This window comes from Rhinatrema bivittatum, chromosome 2 (genome assembly GCF_901001135.1).
Source record: "Rhinatrema bivittatum chromosome 2, aRhiBiv1.1, whole genome shotgun sequence".
NCBI classification, from domain to species: Eukaryota; Metazoa; Chordata; class Amphibia; order Gymnophiona; family Rhinatrematidae; genus Rhinatrema; species Rhinatrema bivittatum.
The window spans coordinates 650,818,336-650,833,946 of NC_042616.1; the positions used below are offsets into that span (position 1 = coordinate 650,818,336).

The following is a 15,611-nucleotide window of genomic DNA, read 5'->3' on the forward strand; positions in this document are numbered from 1 at the left end:
GTCCGCCAGTAACATGATGTCTGAGGTGGTGAAGTGGAAACTCATGTGTCTGTGTAATTGGTCGGCTGATGTCTGGTCCAAGTCGCAGCTGTGCAACCTTCCTTTCAAGGGAAAGCTGTTGTTTGTGGAGAGTTACCAGAAGATAAAAAGTCCAGCAAGAAGACTTTCCCGCCTCGCTCTCATTATCGAGATGCGAGGAGATTTTGTTCCAATGGGAGCTCTTTGACCATCACAATGACAAAGTATGGGAAGGCAGCAGACCTTTCGAGGAGCATGTAGACCTTCTTGGGATAATTCCAGACTAAGAGCTAGAGGAGATAGGGCCTCATATGGAAGCCAGGCTGGTACTCTTTTCTGTCAATGCCGTTGGAGGAAGCTTAGTCCTGCTTTACGAGGAGTGGACCAGGATCACAAAAGATCAAAGCGTTCTGGAGGAGATGAGACAGCTATGCCTTAAAATTTGCACGTCCAGTCCGAAAGGCATATGTAGTTTCTCAAGGCCCATCCCGCTTCAGGTGGGGGGGGGCAGTATGAGAGACAATGCAGCAATTGTGCAGTCTAGGCACCATAGTACCGGTTCCCGGAAGGTATTCGGTTTAGTTCGTGATTCCAAAGAAGGAGGGTAACCTTACAGCCCCATTCTGGATTGAAAAAAAAAAAAAAAGAAGGCCAAGGCAGCTTTGCGAGTGCCGTGTTTTCACATGGAGAAGTGGCGGACAGTTATAGCAACTTTGCAAAGGGGAGTATCAGGTGTTATTAGATTTAACAGAAGCATATCTATACATCCCCATATGTCCACACCGTCAGAAGTTTTCTGCAATTTATGGTGCAGGGGCAGCATCATCAGGATGAGCTCCACCGGTCGGCTTGGCGACGCGGACATTCACAAAGGTGATGGTAGTGTGGGCCATAGCACTCAGAAGGGAAGACATTCTGGTTCACCCATCCTTGGATGATTAGCTCATTCGGGCAAAGTCAGAGTTGGAGTGTCATCGCTCGATTCAGAGTCAGGAGTCTGTTGAGGTCTCTGGGCTAGGTAACAAACCTGGTTCCTTCCCAGTCGCTGGAGTATCTGAGGGCATTTATCAATATTAGAGTAAGCAATGTTGTTGCTTTCCTCGGTGAGGTAACCAAGCTGTAGTCACAGGTGCGATAGCCAATTCGACTTCTGGTAGCCAGGGTTTGGGATTATTTGCAGGTCCTGGGTTCTAAGACATCTACACTGCAATTAGTACCATGGGCATTTTCCTCACATGCAGACTCTGCAGGGGCCCTTTTGTCTCAATGGAATTTGCAGTCAAGGAGCTTTACCTCACTTTGCCACTTGGGAGTTGGAGTTCCAAGTCCTGTCTCTCTTGATGGCTGTCGTGTTCCAATCTGGAGAGATAGGTGGAGATGGAGAATCTAGACTTGGTGGTAGTTACCTCAGATGTCAGCCTCAAGGATTGAAGAGCAGTTTTTCAAGGACGAACGGCTCAAGGTCAGTGGTCAATATGGGAAGCATCCTGGTCTATCAATCACTTGGAAACAAGTGCGGTGCACAGGGCGTTGCTTTCATTTCTTCCGCAGGTACAGGCTGGGCAGTGAGAGTCTTTTCAGACAATACAACAATGGTGACGAAGAGTCGTAGAGTGGCTCAGAAGGCCCAGGAATTGCTTGTCTGGGTGGAACAGTACCTGATGGGGTTGGCAGCATTACATGTGGCCGGAGTGGACATTGTGCAGATGGACTTTCTCAGTAGCCAGCTTAGATCTGGGGTTATGAGAATTTGTCCGCAAAGACTATGAATCTCTTTTGGGACAGCTGGGGATGGTCCCAGTTGGATCTGATGGCTTCGCGACTCAATGTCAAGGCAAATCAGTTCTTCAATCAGAGGAGAAAGGTCAGTTCCAAAAGGGTTAATGCATTGGTTCATCTGTGGCCAGCAGACATCCTTCTATATGTTTCCTCCATGGCCACTCGTAGGCCAAGTCTCGAAGTGCATATATGTTGTGTTCGTGCCTGTTCTCGCCCTCGCTCCACCCTCTCTACCTTTGTGGCAACTCCCTTCAGGATGCTGCCTCGGCTTCTCCTCGCCGCTTCTCCCCGGAAACCCCGGGCTGGCCTGATGCTGCGGATTTGCCATGTTCCTGATAACGCAAGGGCGCGTGCGCACGCTTCAGAGTTTGTACCGGCAAGGGCGCGAACCTCGGGGGCGTCTCCCCGTAGTGAAGTCATCCTCTTCCAACTTAAAAGGTCTTTGCTTACAACTACGAACCGAGTTAGCAAGGGGAATTCTTTCTCTGCTGCTCTGCCTCCACAAACTTACCTAGGGGTACCCGCTCCTCAGGGGTCTCGCTCTCTCTTCTTGATTTCAGATTGCTGACGGGATCCGGTACTTGCTCCTCGAGGGCCTACGTCCCTGAATGCTCAGAAGACTCCTTACTGCCTTGAAGTGATCGCAGACATAAACACTGAGTTCTATTACAGATAGGAACCGGTACTCGCTCCATGAGGGCAGATGTTCCTAATCCCTGAAGACTCCCTTCTGTCTAAGACGTTATCACAGGTACAGAGATCATGAGTTATTATTTCAGATTGCAGATAGGAACCAGTACTCGCTCCACGAGGGCCCATGTTCCTAAAACCCTTCAAAAACTCTCTTCTATCTCAGAAGCTATCGCATGCCTATATCTGGTACATTACTATTGCAGATTGCAGATAGGAACCAGTACTCGTTCCATGAGGGCCCATGTTCCTAAAAGCCTTCACAGATTCTCTTCTCTTCCAGAAGCCATCTCATACACAGATATTGTGAGTTCTTATTCCAGACTGCATATAGGAATCAGTACTCGCCTACGGCTCCTGTTCCTGAATATACTGACGACTCTCTGTTGCATAAGAAGCCATTACAGATATCCACAATTGTGAGTGTACCATCTACTACTGGTTATGTATCCAGCATACCCTGTGTACTCACTACCTATAGTCTCTCTCTACAGCTCAACAACCCAGAAATCACAGTTCCAGTATCTGAAGGACTTCAGCCCTGCCGGGCACATCAGCTCACTACTGCCACCTCTGGTGGTTCTACTTCCTGTCTAATAAAGAACTATCTGTGCTTGTCTCCATACTCCAGCCTAGCTGGTGGTCCCTCTCAGGATATCCTCCTGGGGGCGCTGTCATCTGCCATTGGCCCAGGGATTCACCAATTTCCATAAAGTGTTTATTCCTTACACTTCTAGAGCGGTATCATACAGACTGCCACTCTGTGGGAGCCAACCCACAACAGATCATCAACTCCGTCTCAGGAGTATTACTTATTGTTATCTCATCCCCCTGGGGGAACAGCATTGAACAGATAGCTAACTCCTAGCATCTGATCCTGAACAAATTGCTAACTCCGCCCCTCTGGCGGCGTGATCGCTAACAGATTGCTAACTCCGCCTCCCTGGCGGGGTGCTCCACAACAGATTGCTAACTCCTCCCCTCTGGAGGAGTAGATCTACTACAGATTGCTAGCTCCCTAGCAAGATCCATAACAGATTGCTAACTCCTCCCCTCTGGAGGAGCAGATCTATAACAATATAGCAACATCTGAGAAGGGTAATGCCGGTAGCACTGGAGTTGCCATGTCATCCACAGTTTGCTGATCAGATACATCTCGCAGGGGACAGACCCATCAGATTAAGGCATCTGCAAGGATTATTTCATCAAATGCCCATCTTCTCAGATCCGGCAGATCACCTTTGTCTTGTTGCTTGGCCTTTGAGAGGCAATGATTGTGCTTGGAAAAGACACTCTGAAGCAGTTATTGCTATGATGCTGCAGGCCATAAGGCCTTCCATGTCTTTAGCTTATGCCTGTGTCTGGAAAGTGTTTGAGTCATGGTGATTGGAGAAAGGTCTCAATCCTCTACAGGTGGAGGTATCTCAGATCTTAGCCTTCTTGCAGGCATGTTTTGTGCAAGGGGTTGACATACATTTTGCTTCGTGTGCAGGTAGCAGCTTTGGGATGTTTTTGAGGAAGACTTCAGGGAAGGCCATTGGCGTCGAACCCAGACGTGATTTGTTTTTCTAAAGGGGGTGAGACATGTGCGTCTTCCAGTACGGCGGGAGTGTTCATCTTGAAACCTTAATTTGCTGCTAAGACTTCTTTGTGGTCCTCCCTTTCGAGCCTCTGAGGCAAGCCTCCTTGAGGGATCTCACTCTGAAAGCAGTGTTCTTGGTGTCATTCTGTTCGGCAGGCTCTGTCATGTGGGATTTTTTTCCTGTGTATTTTGGATGACATCTCTTTGCATATGATGCCTTGCTTTTTCTTGCTGGAGGTTGTTTCCTCCTTTCTTCTGAACCAGACAGTAGAGCTTTCCACTTTTTGTAATTTGACAGTGGAGACACCACATGCAAGGGAACTGTCTGTACCTGTTGGAGGTTCGTTGGACTCTGTTGCATTATCTTAAGGTCACTAATGGGTTTTGGCAATCTGATCATTTTTTGTCTTGTTTAGCCAGGCAAAAGAAAGGCTTTAAAACCTCTAAGCCTTCAGTATATTGGTGGATAATGAGGCAATCCGTTCAGCGTTTATATGTAAGGATCGAACAGTTCCGGAAGGGTTGCGTGCACATTCTATTGGAGTGCAGGTAGTTTCTGGGGCAGAGTATCAGTGGGTATCTCCACTGGAGATATGTTGTCAGGCACTGACATGGTCTCGTCACACTTTTACCCGGCATTACTGATTGGAGATGTGGGCCCCGGAGACGGCTACGATTTGGGGAAAGTGTGTTGCGAACTGGTCTATTACCAGTGTAGGGGAGCTTGGGTATATTCCACTAATCTGGACTGATCTGGGGTATGAACAGGAAAGGAAAATTGGTTATCATCTGCTAATTTTCGTTCCTGAAATACCACAGAACAGTCCAGAATCCCGTCCCCATATCTCCGAAAGAGAGGAATGTATCTGAATGTAGATAGTGTAGATTTTGGTCTTATGTGGTTTATCTTCTTTTAGTTGAAGGTTTTCAAATTTCCTTATTGGATGTGAAGGCTCCAGTTCAGGGAGTACAACCTGGTTCTTGCTCACCTTAGAACAGGTAGCTAAATTATTGTGACCAGGTGATTATCTTGACTTAGGTACAGTTCAATACTGAGGGACTGCAGGTGGCAAGCTCAGTTACATATAAGTTTACAGCTAACTCTGATATTTGGAGTTAGCCTGTTAACTTAACCAGCTGACTCTGGACACCGCTGAATAAGCACTGCTAGTTAGGTATAACTGGCTAAGAAGCACAGCAGCTGAATATGGCCCCCCACAGTTTCTATGCACTCTACATCAAGGAATCACTGGTAATAAATGGAAATCTCAACAGGAGGACAAATCCGAGAAGTAGAAAGTAGAGAAACACAAAGATAAAATATGCTACCACTATGGAAGTCAATGAAAGCAGCAACAAGGCTAATAGTGAGAGATACAAAATAGCAAATTTCTGGGCCCTTTTCCCATTCTGTGCTCATGGAAAAATAAATAATCTTCTCTTGGAAAAAGCCCTCTGTTGCTAGACTTCAGCCGCAACAGGTTTTCAGGATTACCATAATGAAGATGCATGAGATAGATTTGACTACATAGATCTGGATATATTGAAAACCAGACTGGTTGGGTGTGCCTCCAGTAGAGGTTTGGGAAATACTAGGGTTGTGCTAATGGATTTTTTTCCCATTTCTTCCTGGAACATATGAGTGGATTTTTCTGCAAAGCTACCTAAAATACTGCAGAGAAGTGCTTATGCAGTAACCCTTATGGATATTTCAATTTTTGCTTTACTTGTCTCATTTTACCCATTAGGAAAAGCATGAGGGGAAGAGGCACCTCTTTCCTGTTCTGGTCCATGTTTTGAAGATTGCTTTGCCTGCTTTGGACACAAATGGGAGAGGAATGCTGCTATAAAAGAAAAATGACTCTGCCGCCAATTAGCTACACATATTTAAGACTTGCTAGAAAACCATCAAACAGACCAATCGGACTGAACTATTTGGCAATTTTAACATTTAGAGGATAGTGGTGCAAACAGTTGAATCAGTCCCAAATTGCTGAGTTTATATTAACTAATGACCGTTGGTTACTTTGGCCTTTATCTGTTGTCACACGCCAATTTAATCCATTGGTTTTAACATATGCAAAAATGCCCTCTATTCCAATGTTTTGTATCAAAATGCTACTCAAGGCAATTATATAATTTAAGTCACTTTTTGGGGTTACCCATTTCATCACATACAAACACAAGACAATCCTGGCTTCTGCAGAGCAGAACAGCTATTTAATTGTGAAATATGTGGCACAAAAAACCATGTTATGATATAATATACCTTGGAATGCACATTTAATCAAAGAAATACATTTGCTCAAATGTAGAAAACATCCCAGTGTAAACTGGGTTGTAGTTATAAATCAGTGCCTTCAACTCTTCCTCAGAACTTGGGAATTTATGGAAGTTTTTCCTGGCTGCAAAAGATATAAGAACACATTGGGTTATATCAAAGCAAGAGGCAGTTTGTGCTAATAAAATTTGTTATTTAAGAATTAATGCAAGAAAGGTATTATATCGTGGGATAGCATCACAACCCGGATGCCTTCATCTATCCAACAAGCGGCAATACCCCACAATATATAAGGTTTATCACATGACTGCAATTACAACTTTTAACAAATATTTTAATTAAAATTATTCTAAAATTTAAAATGATTCCTTAAAATATATCTTATTGTGAAAATAGTGCACAGCTGTAAAAATAATATAATGTAATATTTCCCGAGAATTCTGCTTTTTTGGTCTCTTTTTGCCATATAAATGGGCCTCTTGTTTTTAACAAAGTTAATATTTTTCATCTGTGAAAATGGCACCAGGCTAAAAGCACTGTAAACTGAAATATACATTTTTCTACAGACAAGGTGCAGTATGGTCATTTCCATGCTTTTCTGCCTATGAAGAATATTCACTAAAGCTTAGTAACTTACTGAAAAATCCAAGTGTGATTTCTATGCAAAAAAGATTCATAACTATCAATTCAACCCCAAAACCCTATTTGCATATGTCACAGACTTGATACGACCAATTCACAACTTATCTCCATAAGATAACCCAACAAAAACCTGCGATGAACTAGCCCAATTTTTTAATGACAAAATATAAAAAATAATCACAACGAACCCTCCTGGGACCAAGAAAACAACAAAACCGACAAACATACCCTCATCCACATGGACACAATTCGAGACCGTTGCCGCCACCGAGGTCGAAACAATCATCCAAAAAAACAAATCCTGCCACACACCCTCTCGACCCCATCCCTATAAAATCCCTAAAGCAAATCTCCAGCCAGAGCGATAGCCAACATAGTTAACCTTTCACCTGAACAAGGCATCTTCCCAGACAGACTCAAATGTGCTGTCATCAAACCAACTCTCAAAAAACCTCAACTTGACAAATCCGACCTTTCAAACTACAGACCTATCTCCAATCTTCCTTTTATAGCCAAGATCCTCGAAAAAATTATTAACCACCAACTCACTGAACATTTGGAAAATCAGAATATACTATCCCCGGCTCAACGGCTTCAGGAAGTATTTCAGCACTGAAATGCTACTTCTCACCGTCACCGACTCAATCCTAAGAGGACTCGACAGCGGACACTCGTACCTATTGATCCTTCTAGACCTCTCTGTCGCATTCGACACCATCAACCACAAAACACTGTTAAACAGACTAAATGAAATTGGACTATGCAATTCTACGCTCAAATGATTTAAATCATAACTATCAGGCAGATCCTACAAAATTAGACTATGTTCATCAGAATCCAAACAAATTCCCCTTCCTCACAGTGTCCCCCAAGGCTCATCCCTTTCTTCCACCCTCTTCAACATATACATGCTCCCCCTTTGCACACTCCTATCTGAATTAGGCCTATCCTACTTTGTCTATGCAGATGATGTCTAAATTCTACTCCCCCTTAAAGAAACCCTTGAGAACACCCTAAAACTCTGGGACACCCATCTACAGGAGATAACTCAGCTACTATCTCAAATGTCTCTCTCCCTCAACAATAACAAAAACGAGATTTTATACATAACAAACAAATCCACCACTGCACTTAGCCACAGCTGCACAGCTCCCCACATAAAAAATCAAATCGTCCCCACACATCAATACAATAATAAAAAATGGATTCTTCAAACTTCAGGTCCTAAAAAAAAAAAATCAAACCGCTCCTTTACACCCAAGACTATCGAACAGTCCTCCAGGCACTAATATTTTCAAAACTCGACTACTGCAACTCCCTCCTACTGGGCCTCCTGACAGCCTCCCTCAGACTGTTGCAGATATTACAGAATGCAGCAGCAAGATCTCTCACAAACAGCAAAAGATCTGATCATATCTCCCTGATTCTCAAAAACCTCCACTGGCTACCCATTCCATTCAGAATACAATATAAAGTCCTAACTCTCACTCACAAAGCTCTCTACAATAATAAATTTAACTGGCTGAACGCCCCCATTTCCATACCCCCACTCCATTTCCACCCCCCCCAAAGGAATCTACGCTCCTCTAACACCGGGTTCTTTCCAATCCCCCCCGAAATTGCTCCTCCTAACTATCATACGAGAACATGCTCTGACAGTAGCAGGACCCTCGCTCTGGAACAACCTTCCAACACAACTAAGACTGGATCCCTCGACTCAAGCCTTCAAAAAAAGCCTCAAAACATGGCTCTTCCTAAAAGCCTTTCCTACAGCATCTAACGACCACCTACCACTAGCACTAAGAAGATCATCTTGACTTCCACTGATTTCCCAATAATCCTCCTCTCCCTCCCCTGCCGACCTTTACCTTTCCCATTATCACAATTTATTCAACATGTAAAAAGCCCACCAAGACTAAGCTCCCTACAGTTCCACTTGATACTCTTTGAATATAAATCTGTACATAACATCTAATCTGAATGCAACATTAACGCCGTTAATGCCGTCTCCTTTTCTACATATAGAATAACCAAGCCTCACTGTTAGAAATAATGTTGTCTCTTGTTTCTTCCTAAGTTATATTGTTAAAAACAATAAGAAGTTATATTGTTGAAATTTTAAGATGTTATATTGTAATAACTAATAAGAATCCTATGTCTTATTAGAACCACTGTTGCACTGTAAACCGATGTGATATTCCAAATCGAACATCAGTATATAAAAATAAATAACCTGGCCCATCAAAAATAATGGGGCACAGGTTACTGCCTTTTAATGAATACCCATCTGTGCCTTATTCTCTGTTCTGAAGGGTCCACCTCTAAAGGTGAAAGGGCAATTCAGTCTCAATACCCCATATAATTTTGGGCCTCTCTCTTGAGACTTCCAACTATGATGCCAATTAGTTCCAAAATGTGATGGTAGTTTTTAAGAGATGTGCTCCCATGTTCACTGAGAACTGGACTGAGACCACTAACCCTAAACAGCAGCAAAATGACTGCATCAGGCTTCCAAGAAGGCACTAGGGTAACCTGCATGGAACAGCACTTACAGCCTTAAACAGCAGTGTTATGCTGCATTGGGCTTCAAACACAGATCAGGTAACCAGCACAGAGTGAGCAGGATTAAAACTCAAACATAAATGAGCATGGGGAGGCCAAATGCTTTGGACAATGGCCTCCCTAATTTTGATGGCTTTTAGGATTATTGGTAAGAAGACAATGAAAAGGACATGGGTATTGGATCAAGTATAAGTCCTATAAAAATCAAAGAGGAAGATGACAAGGCCTGAAATGGTCCATCAGTGGAGATCAGCACTATGGCAGATTTTAGACATTCTTGGGACAGATGTGGAAAGTAGTGATGGAAGTGAGGGGGCCTTGAGAAGTCACGTGAAAGACATGTGGATGGGTGAGTTGATATTGGTTTGTGTATGGGAATTTGTATGCTTATCTGCCCATGGTAAAAGAAAATGTGAGGAGCCACTGCAACTGGGCAGACCTGATGGATCAATTGGTCTTTACCTGCCATCATTTACTATGTAACTCCTCACACTATATGGGCTTTAAAATGGCAATAGCTTTTAGTCATTAAAATCCTGATTTAGGGCATGTTAAGGCTTTTTCCCCCAGTCTATGTTAGTAAATCAGGTCCTCAAATAGATAACCTTCATGCAAAAGGCCAGTGGTATGCTGAAAGATATCCTGAAAGCTCCATGTCAAATTATTTTATAAAACAGACACAACATCTCATCAGATCTGGTGAAAGCTCCCTGATAAGAAGATGGCAGCACATCACTTCAAAAGACTATTTATTCCTGTGCCAATGTTGTGAGTCAACCTAGTTCCAGAAACAGATTTTGCAGAGTTGCTTACCTGTAACAGGTGCTCTCCGAGGACAGCAGGATGGAAGTCTTCACACATGTGCGACATCATCAGATGGAGCCCAATGTGAAAAACTTATTTCAAAGTTTCTAGAACTTTGACTAGGCACACTGAGCATGCCTAGCATGCCCTATACCATGCATCCATGAGGGGTCCCTCTCCAGTCTGGATAGGGGCATCCCTATCCAGGCAATAATGAGATGTGAATGTGTGGAGAGAGCTTCATGTTGCAGCCTTGCAAATCTGCTCTACGGGACCTGCTCACAAGTGGGCCACTGATGCTGGCATGGCTCTGACAGAATGAGCCTTGACATGACCCCCAAGCCTTCTGCTAGCCAATTGGATAGTGTCTGATTGGTAACAGCAACACCCATCCTATTCTTATGATAAGAAATAGAAAGTTGGATGGACTGTCTATGGGCTTCTGTCTCTCCAGATAGATGGCTAAGGCTCGCTTGCAGTCCAAACTGTGCAGTGCTCATTTGCTTTGGTGCAAATGGGGCCTGGAAAAGAATGTTGGCAGGATTACTGACTGGTTAAGTGGAAGTCAGTCATGACCTTAGGCAGAAACTTAGGGTTTGTATGCAAGACCACCCTGTCATGATAAAACTTAGTGTAAGGTGGATAAGTCACTAAAGCCTGGAGCTGGCTGACTCTGTGCGCTGAGGTGACTGGCACCAAAAATATGATCTTCCAGGTCAGGTACTTCAGGTCACAGGAGCGCAGTAGCTCAAAAGGAGCTTCCATCAGCTGAGCTAACACCATGATGATGTCCCAAGACACAGCAGGAGGCCATAAGGGAGACTTCAATTGAAGCAGGCCCTGTATGATTCGTACAACTATAGGCTGTGTAGAGATGGGCATACCATCTACACCTTGGTGGTATGCGGCAATTGCACTGAGATTAACTCTAACACAGTTGTTTTTTAAGCAGGCTTTTGATAGGTGTAGAAGGCAATCAAGCAGTTTTTGTGTGGGCAGGATGACAGATCTAGAGCCTTCTGCTCACAAAACATGGAAAACCTCCTCCAGTTCAGTTCATAGGACTTTGGGCTTTCTAGAAGCCACCAAGACCCGAGACACATCCTCTGAGAGATCGAGGGGTTGCAGGATTAACTTCTTAACTTCCAGGCTGTGAGTGACAGGGCCTGGAGGTTGGGATGCAGTAACCTGCCTCGATCTTGAATGATGAGATCTGGGGAAGTCCCCAGATTAATAGGTCTCTGGATGAACAACCAGACCTGTCTCGGCCAATGAGGGACTATGAGGATCATAGTCTCCTTGTCCTCGCAAAGCTTCAAGAGTCTTCACCATTAAGGGAATCTGAGAATACGCGAACAGAATACCCTTGCCCCAATGATGGGAAAGGGCATCCGAGGCTAGTTTGCCATCTGATCTGTTCAGGGGAACATGAACAGATTTACGTCCGAGCTCTTATGAAGTCAAAATGAAGTGATGGGCTAAGGTAGAACTTCGAGCAGTTGATCATGAACCCTAGTGACTTCAACACCCAGATGGTCAAGTGCATGGACCTGGCAGTCCCTGCCCGAGTTGAGCTCTTGACCAGCCAATCGTTCAGATAAGGGAAAACATGCATTCCCAGTCTGGTGAGGTGTGCTGCCACCACAACCAGGCATTTTGTGAAGACTCGTGAGGCTGATGCTAGCCCGTACGGCAACACCCAGTTCTGGAGGTGGTATTTTTTCACCATAAATCGGAGATACTTCCTGTGTCTGGAGAAGATCTCAATATGCATATATGCATCCTTTAGATTGAGGGAGCATAGCCAGTCACCTTTTTGTTAAACGGGGAATCAAGGTGCCCAGGAAACCATCAACATTTCTTTTCTTAGAAACTTGTTCAAGGCCTTTAGGTCTAGGATGGGACAGAGTCCTGTTCTCTTTGGAATCGGGAAATAGAATCCCTGCCGTCCTTTGCCCTGGTGGTATGGGCTTGACTGCCCTGGCTGTTAAGAGGAGGACAGCTCTGCTAGAAGCACCTCCTCATGCACTACTGGCCCCCAAAATGAACACGGATTGCATTTTGGAGGAACACCATAAGAACATAAGAAATTGCCATGCTAGATCAGACCAAGGGTTCATCAAGTTCAGCATCCTGTTTCCAACAGAGGCCAAACCAGGCCACAAGAACTTGGCAAGTACCCAAACACTAAGAAGATCCCATGCTACTGATGCCAGTAATACCAGAGGCCATTCCCTAAGTCAACTTGATTAATAGCAATTAATGTACTTCTCCTCCAAGAACTTATCCATACCTATTTTAAATCCAGCTACTCTAACTGCACTAATCACATCCTCTGGCAACAAATTCCAGAGCTTAATTGTGTGTTGAGTGAAAAAGAATTGTCTCCGATTAGTCTTAAATGGGCTACTTGCTAACTTCATGGAGTGCCCCCTAGTCCTTCTATTAACCAAAAATGTAAATAACCGATTCACATCTACTCGTTCAAGACCTCTCATGATTTTAAAGACCTCTATCATATCCCGCCTCAGTCGTCTCAATAGGCTCAACTGATACCCTTGACAGACGATGGAAAGAACCCACTGGTCCAAGGTTATACTGAGCCATTGGTTTGCAAAAAACCACAGCCTGTTCCCCACCAGAAGGTCCACCATCCCTGGCCTAAGGTCCCTACGACTCAGTCAAAACTCCATCCCTGGAGTTGACTGAGGTGCCAGCTGGGGTTTGGGGGTGCTCTGCTACCTGGGACAGCTGCAGAAGCCCTGATGGTGCTGACGGGAGTGATGAGGCGGAGGATAGTACTTTCTTTGGCAAAAGAAAGATGTCCTCTGTCCCTGTCTCAATGGCCTCCTAAAAGAGGACGACAGGTCCGACGTGCTGGTGGAGAGTTGGTGGAGGGTTCCATAGTGGTCCCGAAGATGGGTCACAGCATCCCTCATCCTATCTCTGAAGAGATTCTCCCCAGTATATGCCACGTCAGCGAGTTGTTCCTGTACCTCTGGTCAGAGATCTGAGGCCCGCATCCATGCCATTCTGCTAGCACCAATTCCCGCTACAGAGACTCTCAATGCCATCTCGAAAACATTGTAGGTTGCTTGGACCTTGCGTTTTCCACACTCCAGGCCCTTAGGCACCAGCAACATATCCTGCTGTTGATGAGGCAGCTACTTGGCCACCTCCTGCACCTGCTTCTAGAATTCTCACAAGTACTGGCTCAGATAGGCAGTAACGCAGGCAATGAGCATGACTCCTTGTAACACCTTCCTCCTGGAGGCACCGATGAATGAGTCCAAGAGCATGTGGCTCTTTTGAGGGTGGATTTGACCACCACCAACTGGTGGGGCATCTAATGGTTATCAAATCTGGCAGCTCATGGACAAAGTAGACCCTGTCCATCTTCTTATTAACGGGATGCACTGTGAGGGCATGTTCCCATATCCTCAGCAGCAGCTCCTTAAGGATCTCATGCACCAGGACTGTCACGATCTCCTTAGGAGGCTCCATGAACCAGAGGATCTGAAGCATTTTGTGCCTGGCATCCTCCTCCATTAACAACTGAAATCAGATGGCTTCTGCCATTACCCTCTCAAACCCTGTGGAAATCAAGTTCTCAGAGACTTCCTTCGCTCCTATGGAGGAAAAGGATCTGATGGGAGCCCCTTGGAAGAGGAGTCCGAAGCATTACCCCCCCAGGGGATATAGGGGTCCTCATTCTCACTGTAAGCTACAGGGGATGGGGCCCTATGTGCTCGGCCTTTGTCCAGAGGTGCAGGCACCGGTGAAACTGGACAGGGGACTGCAGGCCTTGGCATCTCTGCCGGTCCTGGTGGAGCTTCCTTGGAGAAGGAACTGGCAATGACCACCGTATCGATAGGGGAAGGCCTCTGTGCCCTGCTGGGCACAGATGCTGTCCTAGTAACTGACGGCAGCTGGGTCAGCAATGCACCGATGACCCGGCTGATCTTCACCAGTAGCGGTACGAGGACAAGAAGCACCAGGTCCTGTGCCGTAGGTGGCACAGGAACGAAGCCCTGTAGTACCCATTTCACTGCCAACCTAGTACTCCAGCTCCTCCTCAAATGTTGTCTATGCCAACACCAACTGGGAGGAAGGGGGGTGGCCAAACCTTCTTTGAACCCACGAGGTGGATCAGTGACTGGCATCAGGACCAGTGAAACCATCACGGACCCCCGGCACCAATGTAGAACTGGTACTCCTCTCCACGGGGTCGTATCGGGGGCATCGCAGAATGAGCTGGTGCGTCCCTGTGCATCGATGGAGACCAGTGCAGATGCTTCTTAGGCTTCCCTTGATGCTCGGCCTTTCCTCGGTGCCGAGGCTGATGATGAGGAATCCAACATCCTCAGCCTGGAGAAGAATGACAGTAATCGGTCTCCAGTGCAGTTATCCGATGACAGCAATGGAACAGACAGTCCTGCAAATGTAGATGGCTCAGTGTCCATCGGTGCGGCTAGTGTTCCTTCGATGCCAATGGCTTGGATGTCTTCGACCCAAAGAGCTGTTCCATCTTGTTGAGTAGAAGCAGACGTCCCTTCAGGTCATCTGGGTGCAGAAGCGGCAACCCTGGACGTCATGCAATGCACCCAGGCAGAGGACACTTATCTCTTGTGGATCAGTGATGGACATGCTCCTCGGGCACATCGCTGAAAACCGGACGTGGCCATGTTGGACGAAACAAAAGGGAGCAAACCAAAAATTATGGCGGCGGGCGTTAATAGCCGGCGGGCACCAAAGTACCACCACCAGAGGAAATCGACTGCGAAAGGAAACTTACCAGAACTGTTGAAAACCTTGACTAGGAACTCTATGAGAAGTCACTGAGAGGGACCTGGCAACAGAATAACATGAAAAAACCCGCAAAAAATGCGAGAACAGGAAAGTTTTCCTCAAGGCCAAAAATAGCCAAAAGTTAGCTCACTCACACTGTGAGGCATACACCTCTGCAGAAAAAGACTGGAGCGGGATCCCACATGGTATAAGGCATGCTGGGCATGCTCAGTGTGCCTAGTCAAAGTTCTAGAAACTGACTAGGCACACTGTGTTCTAGAAACTTTGACATAAGTTTTCTACATCAGGGCTCCATCTGATTATGTCACCCATGAGTGAGGACTACCATCCTGCATATCCTCGAAGAACAGCCTTTGCCATCCCCTTTGGTGCATCATGCTCCTTCTTTTGCCATCCCCTTTGCCAGCCTTTGCAGATGCTTGAACTGCAAACTCCCCCTGGATC

At 45.6% G+C, this 15,611-nt stretch overlaps 1 protein-coding gene across 2 annotated transcripts in view; it reads right to left on the reverse strand.

The window, feature by feature from the left end:
• Positions 1–3,154: 3,154 nt before the first annotated feature.
• GGH (gamma-glutamyl hydrolase) overlaps positions 3,155–15,611 on the reverse strand; it is a 71,672-nt gene continuing 59,215 nt past the window's right edge. For both annotated transcript variants that reach the window (XM_029591379.1, XM_029591378.1), the window contains one exon: positions 3,155–6,474. In XM_029591379.1, coding sequence (XP_029447239.1) covers positions 6,353–6,474 — 122 coding nt within the window. In that variant the 3' untranslated portion in view covers positions 3,155–6,352. The remainder of the gene's footprint in view (positions 6,475–15,611) is intronic.